Here is a 14,072-nt window from a genome sequence, read left to right on the forward strand (position 1 = left end):
AATGTATGTGAGAGGGTCAGGGTCAATAATGATTGACTCAATTTACCAACTGCAGAACAGATGTGGAATTAAACTGCTTAAAGGGGATTTCCAAACGATTCTAAAACTTCACATCATGTCGTACCTAAATCGACTGCTGCATCTATAGATCTGTGAAATTTATTGTTGGTTCTAGATTGCAGAAACCAATACTCCAATACTCTGCAAACCCCAAAACAAATTACACAGAACAAAGACGATGACACGGGAAACTCACGAACTTCAGAAATACAGGACGCTAAGCAAATTCACCCGAATAGAATTTATGCATGCTTTCTTCTTCTTTCTGCTTCCTTGTAGTGGTGAGCATGTCGCATGTCGATGGTGAGGCTACCATGTCATCAGCCTTGTTCATTGTGATTTGCTATAAATCCCGAAAACCTTCTTATTCCTCAACCCAATCACTATAATTTCTGAACGTCTGTTCCCAGTATAACTAATTTTTTGTTATTCAAATATGAAGGTCTTAAATCATCTGGAGGTGTCCTTTAATACTAATTCGATATTATCGCAGGTTTGGCGCTCCTGCTCAACTCACACTTATGAGTCTTGGATTATACGCTCTAAGTGTAAACATCACCCCCATCTGTTTGCATTAAATCGTACAAACATAGACAAATAGGTGCCTACAGTTTACAGAAGTTATGAACCAGCCTTTATAGCCTTCCATAGCATATTGTACATTTTACAAATCATTTAATATTTATCTCCTTTTTTGTATCTTGATAGGTCTGAAGACAAAATTTCTTCATGTAGTGCGTTGGCTATCAAATACTTCCTAGTCAAATACTTCCTAATCCCTTAACAGGGATGTCCATGCTTACCCCACGCGCCATCGTAATGATTTCCATTTGAATAACCCTAAACTCCTATTAGCTCAAAAATCAATTCGGCATAACGGGCCTGATATTTGGAATTCACTCCCTCTCCACATAAAACAGTGCACATCTCTCTATTCCTTTAAGGCAAATACAAAGACATATTTCTTGGCACAATATCATACGGTACAGTAATCATTAAACATGTACCGCTCATACTCAACAACAAGGCAATATTTGGTCCACCCCCTTTTTCCTTTTCTTTTACTTTGCTGCTTGACCCTTCGCCCATATTATAACATATCCAATCATTTTCTTAGAAGTGCTGACCATCAACACTTTCGCGCTTCATCACCTGCACACGCACTCACAGGCACCACTCCTGTTTACCAAGTAATTGTATAAAACTGGATTTACACGCACTTTAACATGGCCCATCTGTATTAGTGTTGAAGTACTACAATAAAAAATGGTAATTTAACTCTGGCTGTCCGTCTGTTCAAGCACGGCTTATAACGGCGGCCCTCTGCATCATATGTATATATTATATATTGTACTGTGAATTAAGTCATTATTGGCCATATAAACATTTTGTATGTTATTTAACGTTTCATTTGTCTTTACATACAAAATATGACTTACTTTGTAATATGTCAATAATTTTCAGAATTGTATTTGTGTAATTGAACATGCCTTTGTTATTTTTGTTATTCTGAAAGAAAATATGAAATGCAGAAATAAATCTTTTCAAACAAACAAAAATATTGATTGCGTGAAATGCACATAAAACGAATAACGTCACTTGTGTCTCTTAACACTAACCATAGCGGGTTTTTTGGACTGTTCTGTGGTCTGGGGAGGGTTGATTCAACTCCTTCCCCCCCCCAAAAAAAAAAAAAAAAAAAATCTCGGCCGTCGATTACGCAATCGCCCTGAAAATTGTCACATACAACACTTGTCACGTAATCTACGAAACTGTAAAAGAAAAAAAAAATGGATTTTTCATTTTTTATATTCTATATTAATATGCGTGAAATCATAAATTTTGCTCTAATTCATAAAATAAAGCTAGTGGCATCCTGATTTTTGGTGACATTATTTCTTGTAGCATACCTAACAATGTACATTAAAAAAAATCTGGTATCAAATTTAATTTCTTATATTATAATTTCTTATATTCATATTGTTTTATGATTTTCTTATGTATTTCTGTTTTTCGTTTTTTCCACAAACTTTATTACAGAACCTATTTTAAGCATAATTATGCTAAAATTAATTGACTTTAGCCATTGAAAGTAAAAAGTAATCATATCTTTTTGAATAAGTTGAGAAAACTCTATTTGCAAAGACTTTGTACACAAAATCACGTTTTTTGAGTCATTTTCGGTGTGTAGTTAAAGAAAATTCGCACAGCAGAATGGTCGCGGAAAATGTCGACGGGGTTGATTCAAACCCCCCCCCCCCCCGGCCCTTTTAGGGTTAAGACTTACCCTCTGGCGATGTCGTTGTGTTATTATCTGGAATAAAGTAATACGAAAAACAAAAATAATGCATGCGACGTGTCATCTGACAATCATACAGACATGAAAAACGTGTCTTTCCTTACCTCACTCTATAATCATTTTTTTTTTAATGTTCGGCCTTACAACACAGAACAAAGTTGAAATCATCATGGTAGACATATTTGATGAGAAAGGATTATCAGTCATCTATAGGAAATTTACTTATTCACTCTACTTTTAAGTCAGTCTATATTCGAACATACTTTGTAACTTTTGCTCATGCAGTCATCTACAGAAAATGTGTACAAGATGCAGCAGTGGAGAAAAAGAGATTCAAAGTTGGCTTACCGCAGTCAAATTCGTCAGAATAATCATCACAGTCGTAATTTCCATTACACCGCAATGTTGAGTTGATGCATTCTCCCAAGATGCATCTGAAACCACCGACACAATCTGTGAAAATTGACATTTCGGATTTGCTTAGAGTTGGCATTTATGGGCGTGATGTTCTTCTGCCATTTGACAAAGTTACTAGTGTATCTAAAGCGTATTAACAGACTTGGATCTTTTCGAGAAACAAATTGGCAAACACAGATGAAAATCTGGAAACGCACCTTGTCAAGAAGCTTAGGGAGTGACAAAAATGAACAATGGATATGAACGGAAAGGTTATGAAGGTTTATATACTGGTGCGTGTGTCTCTTTCAGAGATGGTGTAGCATTGGTGGAGATGAGGATTGGGCTTTGAAGAAATGCTAAGTAACCACTAATGAAAGGTTAAAGGGGATACAATTCCAATGGAAATTCAATGTTTATTTCATCAAAATTGAGTTTGAAATGGTTGAAATATCCAAAAACAAAGTAAAAACAATCGATCCTAATAAAAGGTGGGTCCCACCTTTTGTAAGAATCATTTTGTTTTGGAAATATCAGCCATTTCAAAATAAATGTTGATCAAATAAACTTTGAATCCCTTTTATAGATGGTATTGCATGCTCTTTTATATTTCACAAGGACAGGAAAAAGGTATCTCACATTATTTCACAAAAATAGTTGGAAACCTGAAGCCTACCTCAAACAAAATTATACCATCGCCTAAAGACTTACCCTCTGGCGATGTCGTTGGGATATCTGGAATGGACGCATGGAAAAGATTAATGTGAAAGTCATATACGGTTGGCCATAATAATAGAATAAAATTGGTCAGTACCTCTCTCAAAATCATGAACCTAAATGCATTGTGCGGGCATGAATATCGTCTAGATCTTAGGATATCATGCAGACCCCCTAACACACACACACACACACACACACAGATATATATATATATATATATATATATATATATATATATATATATATATCATATATATATATATATATATGTATCTTCCCTCTTTCTCTCCCATTCTGTACCTACCAAGACTTAATGTTACCATGACGTTCCAAAAGAATATCAAATCATGAAAATCGCCCTCAGTTTGCTCGTGGCCTCAGAGGGGGGCATTGGATCTAATGAAATGAACAGATGGACTGTACTTCCATCAATAAACATTGTAAGAGCTTACTCAGAGTATTCTAGTTTTACAGGAGGTGACTTTTGGGACCCATGGGGCCCAGAAGAAGGGGAAATCATATGATAAAAAATGGATGTTTCTTGTAACAGATACTGTTTTGGACAGGATTGCAGGCTATCAATATGAGGTGAATTAGGCTTACCGCAATACATCTCGTCTGAATTATCCCCACAGTCATCATACCCATCACAGAATGCAGCTAGGTTAACGCAACCTCCCTGAAAGCACATGAAGCCATCGCATTCTGTGGGAAAAATAAAAAAGAAAACGTTCACATCTTCTTAGATTTAGTGTACTGCACTGTTCTGTCGTCGTTTTGTTGGACTAAACAGCTTAATTTCATTGATTTTTTTTTTCCATTTCCTACAAAAATTGAACACAATATCACGTTACAGTAGTTACAATAGTTTACAGAATATTTTAAGCATACGGAAATGCTGGAATTGGGCAGGAATGCTAAAAAACAGAGCTTGTAGGGTGCATTCCTCCTCCTCAAACAGATTTGTTGTATATAACGTTATACAACAAAATCATTTGATTGATATAGATAAAAGCGGAATTACAGGAAAAAAAAAGAAACTTGTAACAGCTTGAAATTACAAGGTATGTATATAGTCTATATGCATATAAGCCACTATATAAGATATCTCTTAATGTGTGTGTAATGAATTAAGCAGCCTAATGCGTTTAGGATTTAAGCATTGCAGGCTTCTGAAATGTGACATATGTCTATAACTTATAATATATGCAAGCATCGTTAATGATATCTGGCAAACACTTTGAATACGTCAAAAGACGGGAAATGAATTTACATTGCCTATGTTGGAGTTCAGCTTGGATTATCACATCCACACCATTTTCAAGTGACTCACAACTCATTCCTATGGCTACCATACGGTTCAATTTTAGAACTCGAATATAACTTACAGTGAAAGTTCGAGAGCGCTCACTTGAACGTTAAGTCAGGAAGTAGAATTATTCGGAAATGTATCAGATCCGAAAGTGGGGACAAACTAAAACAGCTGATATGTGGCTAGAAAGCAGTACCTTTAATGTGCAATTCGTATTATCAGATTTCCATCAACAGAGGCACCCACCCCCGAAATAAAAAGAATGTACAAGATTTCACATTTATCAAAAGATGGAAGAGGCACGAGGTCTGAATGGTAGAAAAATGTTCTTAATCGGTTATTATCAAATTATGGGCCATAAGGCAGTTCGTTCATATTCTTTTCGTTGATAGGTAAGTAATGATTGATAGCTTTGTAAAAACTTTCCTTTGGTAATAGACTGAAAAAGGTGAAATGAAGTAAAATGGCATGGATACAAATGTATGTGAGAAGGTCGGGGTCAATAATGATTGACGCAATATACCAACTGCAGAACAGATGTGAAATTAAAGTGGTTAAAGGGGAATTCCAGACGATTTTCAAAATTTCACATCATGTAGTACCTAAATCGACTGCTCCATGTATAGATCTGTGAAATTTATTGTTGGTCCTAGATTGCAGAAACCAATACCCTGAAAACCCCAAAACAAATTACACTGAACAAAGATGATGACACGGAAGGCTCACAAACTTCAGAAATGTAGCAATGTAATTGCATTACAATACAGAACACTAAGCAAGTTCACCTGCATAAAATCTATGCATGCTTTCTTCTTCTTATTCTTTCTGCTTCCTTGAGTCCCCACTCACGTATGCCGATGGTGAGGCTACCATGTCATCATCCTTGTTCATTGTGATTTGCTATAAATCTTGAAAACATTCTTATTCCTCAGCCCAATCACTCTAAATTCTGAAAGTCTGTGCCCAGTATAACTAATTTATAGTTATTCAATGTAAAATTCTGAAATCATCTTGAGGTGTCCTTTAATACTAGTTCAATATTCTCGCCGGTTTGGCGCTCCTGCTCAACTCACACTTTTGAATCTTGGATTATTACGTTCTAAGTGTAAACATCATCCTCCATCTGTTTGCATCAAAATCGTGTACTAACGTAGAGAAAATACAGATTACAGAAGTTATGAATCAGCTTCTATAGCCTTCCACAGCATATTGTACATTTTAAAAGTCATTTTTTATTTGATTTTTGTATTTTGATAGCTCTGAAGAAAAAAACATTTGTTCATGTAGTTCGTTGGCTATCAAATACTAGTCTATCAAATATTTATAGAGTGAAATACACAATTTCTTAAGACTCACCCTCTGGAGATGTCGTTGGGATATCTGGAATGAAGTAATCCGAAAAACAAAAATAATGCATGCAACATGTCATCTGAAAATCATACGGACATGAAAAACGTGTCGTTCCTTACCTCATTCTATAATCATTAAAATCATAAAAATATGTGCTGGTTTACAACACAGAACCAAGTATTTGAATCATCATGGTAGACATATTTGATGAGAAAGGATTATCAGTCATCTATAGGAAATACGCACGATATAGCACGATATTCATAAGAACTAAATGTATATCTAGAGGCTAAATATCAGTCGGTCTTTGCTCTGAATATTTGACCGTAGCCGTAGTTCCTTTCCGGTAAATGATGAACAGGAGACAGAACACTCACCAGAACCTACTGGATAGAGTGTTCCTTCTTCAAAAGAAAGCTCTCCGTGTCATCAGTTATCCTTTCATACCCTCCCACTCAAATATGTTATTTGCCGCTAATAAGCTGCTAAAAATTAAAGATTTGCATTTATTTAATTTGGGGCAATTTATGTATACGTACAGCAACTAACTCCCCTCCATATTCGATTCTATGTTTCAAAGAAATCAATCATTCCATGACTATCCCACTCGACGTTCCAATGAATTTCACTTACCTCTTTAACGAACAATTCTTGCTAAGAACACACTTATCTATACTGGCCCAACTTATTGGAATTTTCTAAATAATGACATAAAAATTGCACCCTCTATATTTTCATTCAAGAGGAGATTAAAGTCTTTCTTATTGCAATGTTATGTTCCTACAGAATTGAATCAGCCTGTTGGCTCATTTTAATTTCTTTTCGAAGAATTTTGATTACCTATGATATTCTGTCACATATTTTCTCGTCCCTGTTGTCCTGAGACACTTACAGAGTAGATTCGATTCTACTTGTATTACTTCCGCATCTATTTCTCTCTATTTTTCCATATTTCCGTATCCTTTCCAAGCATCCCGTTATTTTTTCGATATAGTTCTGTCGAGGATCACTGGATCTGTTTTGCCTTTCTGTCCGTTGTATTGTCTTCCTATTATGACAGTCTTGTCTCGTTCTGTCTTGTATTTAAGTCCCCCTTTATAAGTTTTATCGTCCCAGTCTTGTTTAATGTCCGATTCGCCTGTGTATGTGTGTGTCTGTCTGTTACTCTGTCTTCTTATTGGGCTTCCAGACTTTTTTTTATCTGACTTTATTCCCAATTTTTCCCCTTTTTGTATCAGTTCATTTTCTATTTACATTCTGTGCCTGAGGGGCCCACATTCTACTAGCATTGCCTTTTTAGTGGGTCCCTCCATTTTCGATATTTTGTGAAATGTTATATCGTCTATATCACTTCAGTCAATTTTCATTACAACATTATTTGTTACCCCAAGGTTCCACAATTATGTTTTCTCAATTTACTCTGTTTTGATTATATGTAACCTTATTCTCTGTTACCAAAGAAAGTGAAATGTTTATGTTCTTTTCGAAAAATGAAATCAAGTTTGAATTGAATTCAATTGAATTGAATAATAAAGTAAACCGATTCTATAACCTCTTATGTGTGTCTTTAAACGTATATGGGAAGTGGACTCGGTAGTGTGGTTTATTAACATGGAGGGGAAGAATTAGGACATGAATTAGTCATGAAAAGTGCACAGTTCTATCCTAGACAATTCTCTCCTGGCATTCAATTTGAATCAGTCCATCAAATTTAAAAGACGGCAAGAACAAATTCGTCGATTTATAACAGGATATCGCAGTTTGTTTTTATTTTGTAACAGATAATTATACCTTCTAAATCAAGGAATTAAAATGCAAATCACTAACTCAAATCATTTGAGAATCTTCAGATGCATCTTCTATTAGGATGCCGGCAGGGGAAGAAGAGCACTCAAGTTTAGCTTACCGCATTCATATTCGTCGGTGAAATCTTCACAGTCGTAATTTCCATCACATCGCAATGTTGAGTTGATGCACCCTCCAGAAAAGCACCTGAAACCATCGACACAATCTGTGAAATGAATATTACGCAGGGTTATAATAGTAAATTTTGCCTCGGTTCCTTGTTTACAAAGAAAACACGGGAAGAAGTCTTGCTATTAAACGTGCAAATAAAATGATCAATGTGTCTCTTGAGACTTACCATCTGGCGCCGTCGTTGGGAAATCTGGAATAAACAAATAAGAAAAACGCAATGCATGTCATGTCATTTGAAACGTATATTTAAGAGCTTTAAAAAAAATAACATAAATAGTTTTTAACATTGTACTGTTGTTCATGTAGTTTGTTTGAGTCATCTCCACGGCAAAATCAACACTCCGTTAGTGAACTGTTTTCCTTGATATCCACTATGCCCTTATACGGCGAAGAGATCCGGGTGTAATATGATAGATTAATCTAATTCGCAACATCAACGGATTCTTCTTTACCTTGATGATAAAACAGTGTTCATGCCTTCAAATATCTTCGTTCTCCTGTACCTACAATCAACATTTAGAACAATCCTTAATGCCATGTGTTCAAGGGTTTGTAATTTTAGTAGTAGGATTAGTTCATATTCGCGAAAGACCAGCATAGCCGAAGACCCTCACTTTTTCTATCGACTTTGGTCCCCGCAAACTCCCATCATATTTCCAAGTAATTGTGACACTTGGCACTTTGTTTTAAACGGAAGATCACTTGTAAGATCCCTCCTGGGTGGGATCTTCATGAATGAAGATGTTTGTTTCCATTAGCTTTGATCCATCACATACGCTCTCTGTCGTGTGTTGTATCTCGTGAACTTCACGATTACAGTTTTTACAGGGCCTTTCGTTCACCAGCACGTTGCTGACTGCGGAGCAGTTGGCGATAGCTTCCGTCAAGGTCTTCTGAGCGGATGTCGATGTTTAGCTTTTCCCGCACGACTTTGATGACAACCTTGACGGAGTCCTCAATAGTCACATTCGTCGATGGCATGCAAACGAACTAGTATATGATTGCTACTGTTTCTTCTTCCACCTTTTATTTCATCTTGAGTTCATTGATTTTTTCCCAATGTTTGTGTTTGACTCCCTTCCCCCTGCAGGTCAAGATCCCGTGTCTGTGCAATATGTCGGTGACGTTTTCCAAGATGACGTCTTAACATTTTACTGCCTATATAAGGCAGCTTTGGACAGTAGGACTTTGTGAATCCGAGACTGCGTGGAGTTCATCGAATAAAGAATGCCACTTCTAAAGTCAATCAATTGAGTGTTGTGCATAGGTGACCAGCCCAATTAGCAATGCCAGGGTCTATGTTACGTTCAGACGGCAGGCCCTAACCTCGAGGTCAGGAAACCTCGAGGTTTAGCTCTTACCCCCTAACTACGACGTGTGTCCACACGACGAATCTTAACCTCGAGGTTACGAAACCTCGAGGTTAAGCTTCTGCCCCCCGTAACTACGAGTGGGTCCCACTCGATGTTAAAACCACAAAACCGGAAGTTTCAGCCCACACTGCTAACAAGGCGTCTATTTTTTATTCTTTAGTCCAACCCTGTCGGACTTGCTTACAGGTACTCTTTTTCTCTGTCATGGTATGCAGAGATAGCACTGCACTGATGACTTTATGCCTTTATGAAGATATTCGTCGAAAACATTTTTTTTTTTTTTTAGCGTCGGAGAAGAATATAGAATACAGTAGCGAGTTCGACGTGTTCAGTTTCAGAGATCAAGCGCATGGGAAGAAAAGATGATGTTGTTGTGTCGTTCGTCATAGGTTTTTCACGTGTAGCGTATTTGTGGTGTACGTTTGGGAGGTTGACCCGGAAGCAGAGGGAAATTGTGGGGGCTGGAGATTACGGCGAGGTCACTCTTAACTTCGAGTTCGTTGTTTTTTGTGTCCACACGGTGCTTAACTACGAGTGGGGACCCCCCGCGGCTCGTGGTTAGAACGCTAACCATAAGATTTCTCGTGGCTCGAAACATCGAGCAAACCTCGAGGTTTGCTAACTACGAGTGCGTCTTCACGGTCCCTAACTACAAGCTCTAACCTCGAAGTTTCCTAACTTCGAGGTTAAGGGCTCCCGTCTACACGTAACTACTTGGCATACCGAGGCCGTTCTCGTACCTGTTTCCGTGGTGAACGGTTGCCTTCATGACTGGTAGAGCTCAAATTTCTCTCTTTTCTTGAGGTCCTTTATTACATTTTATTTTCTCCTGTTTTCAAGACTGCGTCTTGACTTGTTTCTTGATTCTTATATATGATTCTAATCACTGATGACCAAAGTACTATGTTAGTTTTGTTTGTACGAATATTCGACAGCGTACAATAATTTCGATGTAATGCTGGGAGAGTTTTTGATTGACTGGTTGATTGATTGATTGATTGATTGATTGATTGATTGATTCATTCATTCATTCATTCATTCATTCATTCATTCATTCATTCATTATTGAGGCCAAATAATTACAAATTATTCTGTGTGAAGTCAGTTGGGAGAAGAGACCCTGCAGTTTATGCAGATATAAGTACAATACACATGACATAAATCTGCCTTTGTGTAGGTAAAAGTTGTCAGCATTTCATGATAACACAGAGACCCTTGACCACATCTCTATTTTGTTTTTGTTTTGCTTTTTTTGTTTTTTGTTTCGGCCAAACTGTAACCGGGGAGGGTAAGGCGAGGAAAAGCACTTTTGTAGTGACTTTTTTTTAAAACTCTTGATTCTCAATGCTCGCGTGGTCAGGAGCTTTAGTGTGTGTATGTATGTATGTCACACACACACACACACACAAACACACGTGCACACATTAACCTGACATAGACCCGAGGGATGTAATTAATCAACTAAACGGGGAGAACAAAAATGGAAAAAGAAATAGATATATAAATGACAACGATTTCAGTGACAAAAGTGATCCCGAACAAATTATTATGGGCGACAACGTGTTTATTTTATACTGAGAATGCGCGTAAGCCAAAAATGGCCCACGGGGACATTTTTGTTATTTTACAAATTTTGGGCCATCACACAAGAGGCCAATTGCTTAAGTTATAGGTAAAACATGTGCTTCTTCGTTGGCATGGTTGAAAGATTTACTTTTGCCAGTGTGATGAGCCTCTTCCGGAGCAACAACAAACGAATATGAAAAGCAAAACCTCTTTCAGGAATGAAAAAGGGCGAAAATACAAACACAGAACAAGAAAAAAAAAGTGGCATCAGATTGTAGAATGGCTGCTTCTAGTTCTTTCACGTAAGAATTGTCTCCGGATTATGAATTTATTTATTTATTTTTTTTTTTTAAAGACAGAATGCCAAATAACTCTGCAGAAAAATAAAGCTTACCGCAATACATCTCGTCTGAATTATCCCCACAGTCATCATACCCATCACAGAATGCTGCTAGGTCAACGCAACCTCCATGAAAGCACATGAAGCCATCACATTCTGTAAGAGAAACGTCGATGTATTGATAAATTAACGATACTCAGAATGTGCTTAGAAATGTGATGAATTTTTAATCAAAATGATTATATGTAATCAAAATAACTACTTTGATAATCATATATGCATGTACAGATAACATGTACAGCGCTTGCCAAAAGCCGCTTTAAGACATACTACATTGATGGTAGACTTTTTTTCATGAAAATATTACGTGTACTAGAAGGTATAACCTGCGTTGACAGTGGTGGATCCTGAGGCCGACGCACGCCCGCCCGCCCCCCCCCCCATTATTTTTCGTTAAAAACAAAAGAAACAAAAAGAAAAAAAATGAAACCCGGAAGTGGCAGCAGATATATTAGTTGCACCCCCCCCCCCCCCCCCCTTTACAGAATTTCTGGATCCGCCCCTGGTTGATGCTGGCATTCAAATGGTATTGCTTGATTTCAATGTATATTATGTACTTGTTTACGTCAATAACGATGCGATGAATAAGAATACAGCTAATGAAAGGAGTAGCAGTCCAAGCAGTCAAAAAATATCAAAATTCAAGAAAAATGGCAATGGTAGTAGGCCTATAAATATATGGGTTAGGGTAATGTTCTAAGAACACTAACCTTCTGGCGATGGTGTTTGCACATCTGGAACGGAAAAATAAAATGAATGAAGAAATCAGATGTCAATTATATAACTCTCCACTACAACGACTGGATGAGAATGTCCAATTATGTTGTCATTTGAACATTAAATGCACTGTATCAACATCAGGGAGCTTTAGATTTTAGACGCGCGGACGTTCAAAGGGGAAAAAACATGGTCTGAGCGTGCGCAGTAGCGCACGTCAAGTTACTGCGCACGCTCAGACCATGTTTTTTTTTCCTTTGAACGTCCGCGCGTCTAAAATCTAAAGCTCCCTATTATATCTCTACCAGACACAACTGTCTCGAACGTGCACACCATTTAGTACAGTCTACTATGTCGAAATTTTGGGTCCCGTGAGATTTTCGTGTCAAAATTGATTTTTTCAGCTAACTTGGTCAATTTGGGGGTGCTGAATCCAAAAAACTTTGGTTCCATTTTTTCCGACCATGTCTTCAGTTGCCATTTTGAATTTCAAAATGGCCGCCATAGCAAACTGTATTTTTCAATTTCAATTTTCAATTTCAATTCAAAGTTTATTTCATTTTTCGACAAAACATATAAGTTACACTTCTTTTGACAACAGAGAATAAGGTAAACAGAACATTATGTATCGAAGAGAATGTAAAACAATTGAGAAGGACTTTATAGTAATTATACATTGTAGTTTAAAAAAAACCAGAAGTGATCGAAATAAAGTAAATGTATAACTTTGCTTAAAGTGCGAAAAATGGAGAGAACCACTAAAAAGACAGAGCTTGTAGAATGTGGGCCCCTCTGGAATAATAACATCAATGGAAAGATTAATTGAAGCATCATAAATACAAAAGGAGAAAAAAAAAGAGGAAGAAGTCTGGAAACCCACTGAGAATTAGATTCACAGATAAATACACTTACTATCATAGACGTGAACAACATGGAACAAGACTAGACAACAAAACAACTGCTGGAGAAAAAGGCTGTACGGGACAAAACGGGATGGACAAGAGTAAACAGACGCGAACAAACATGAAACAAGACTAGACAGCAGAATAACTACTGAAGAAAAGGCTGTACGGGACAAAACGGAGTGGAAACGATTAACAAATAGAAGACAAAATAGCAAGCGAAAATGCACAACACAGACAGCGATCTTCGATAGAAGGGTGTCAAGAGAAACAGATAGTTGTGGAGGAAAAAAAAGTGATATTGTAGCGTCCGAAAGGAGAAAAGCAAGGAAATGAAGGGACGTGAGAACAGGAATAAGATAGACATTCATGTCTTTGTCTCTTTTGGCGAAAGCGTAGATGGCAGCAGACATCCAAAAGATTACAATTTATTCTTCAAAGAGGAAAAAGTGAGTAAGTCTGTATGTGAGAAAGAAGGCCAAATGGCTAGTTGTGTCCTGCATAGTCATACGACTGCAATAGAAAGGACTTTAGTCTCCTCTTGAAAGAATGTATGGATGGGGCGTTTTTTATATCATGATTCAGAGAGTTCAAATAATTTGGACCGATATAAATAAGTGTATTTTTCGCAAGGATCGTGCGTAAGAGGGGTAAATGAAATTCATTGGAACGCCTAGTGGGATATTCATGAAATGATTGGTTTTTTAGTAACATGGAATCAAAAATAGATGGAAGCAAATTGTTACAATACTTGTACATAAATTGGCCTAAATTATACAAAAATAAATCTTTAATTCTTAAGAGCTTATTAGAGGCAAACAAAGTGTTTGTATGAGAACATAAAGGGAAATGGCAGATAATGCGGAGGGCTTTCTTTTGCAAGAGGGACACTCTTACAAGTAAATTCTGATGGGTGTTGCCCCAAACTAAAACTCCCGTGATCCCGAACAAATTATTATGGGCGACAACGTGTTTGTTTTATACTGAGAATGCGCGTAAG

At 37.1% G+C, this 14,072-nt stretch overlaps 1 protein-coding gene across 1 annotated transcript in view; it reads right to left on the reverse strand.

The window, feature by feature from the left end:
• The window catches only part of LOC140231517 (uncharacterized), a 120,413-nt gene that overhangs the window by 38,199 nt on the left and 68,142 nt on the right, over window positions 1–14,072 (reverse strand). Inside the window, exons 38-43 of the mRNA XM_072311652.1 lie at window positions 8,281–8,304; window positions 8,044–8,148; window positions 6,144–6,167; window positions 4,079–4,180; window positions 3,467–3,490; window positions 2,708–2,812 (exon numbers count right to left, since the gene is read on the reverse strand). Of these exons, the coding sequence (XP_072167753.1) occupies window positions 2,708–2,812; window positions 3,467–3,490; window positions 4,079–4,180; window positions 6,144–6,167; window positions 8,044–8,148; window positions 8,281–8,304 (384 nt within the window). The remainder of the gene's footprint in view (window positions 1–2,707; window positions 2,813–3,466; window positions 3,491–4,078; window positions 4,181–6,143; window positions 6,168–8,043; window positions 8,149–8,280; window positions 8,305–14,072) is intronic.

This window comes from Diadema setosum, chromosome 8 (assembly GCF_964275005.1).
Source record: "Diadema setosum chromosome 8, eeDiaSeto1, whole genome shotgun sequence".
Taxonomy (NCBI): Eukaryota; Metazoa; Echinodermata; class Echinoidea; order Diadematoida; family Diadematidae; genus Diadema; species Diadema setosum.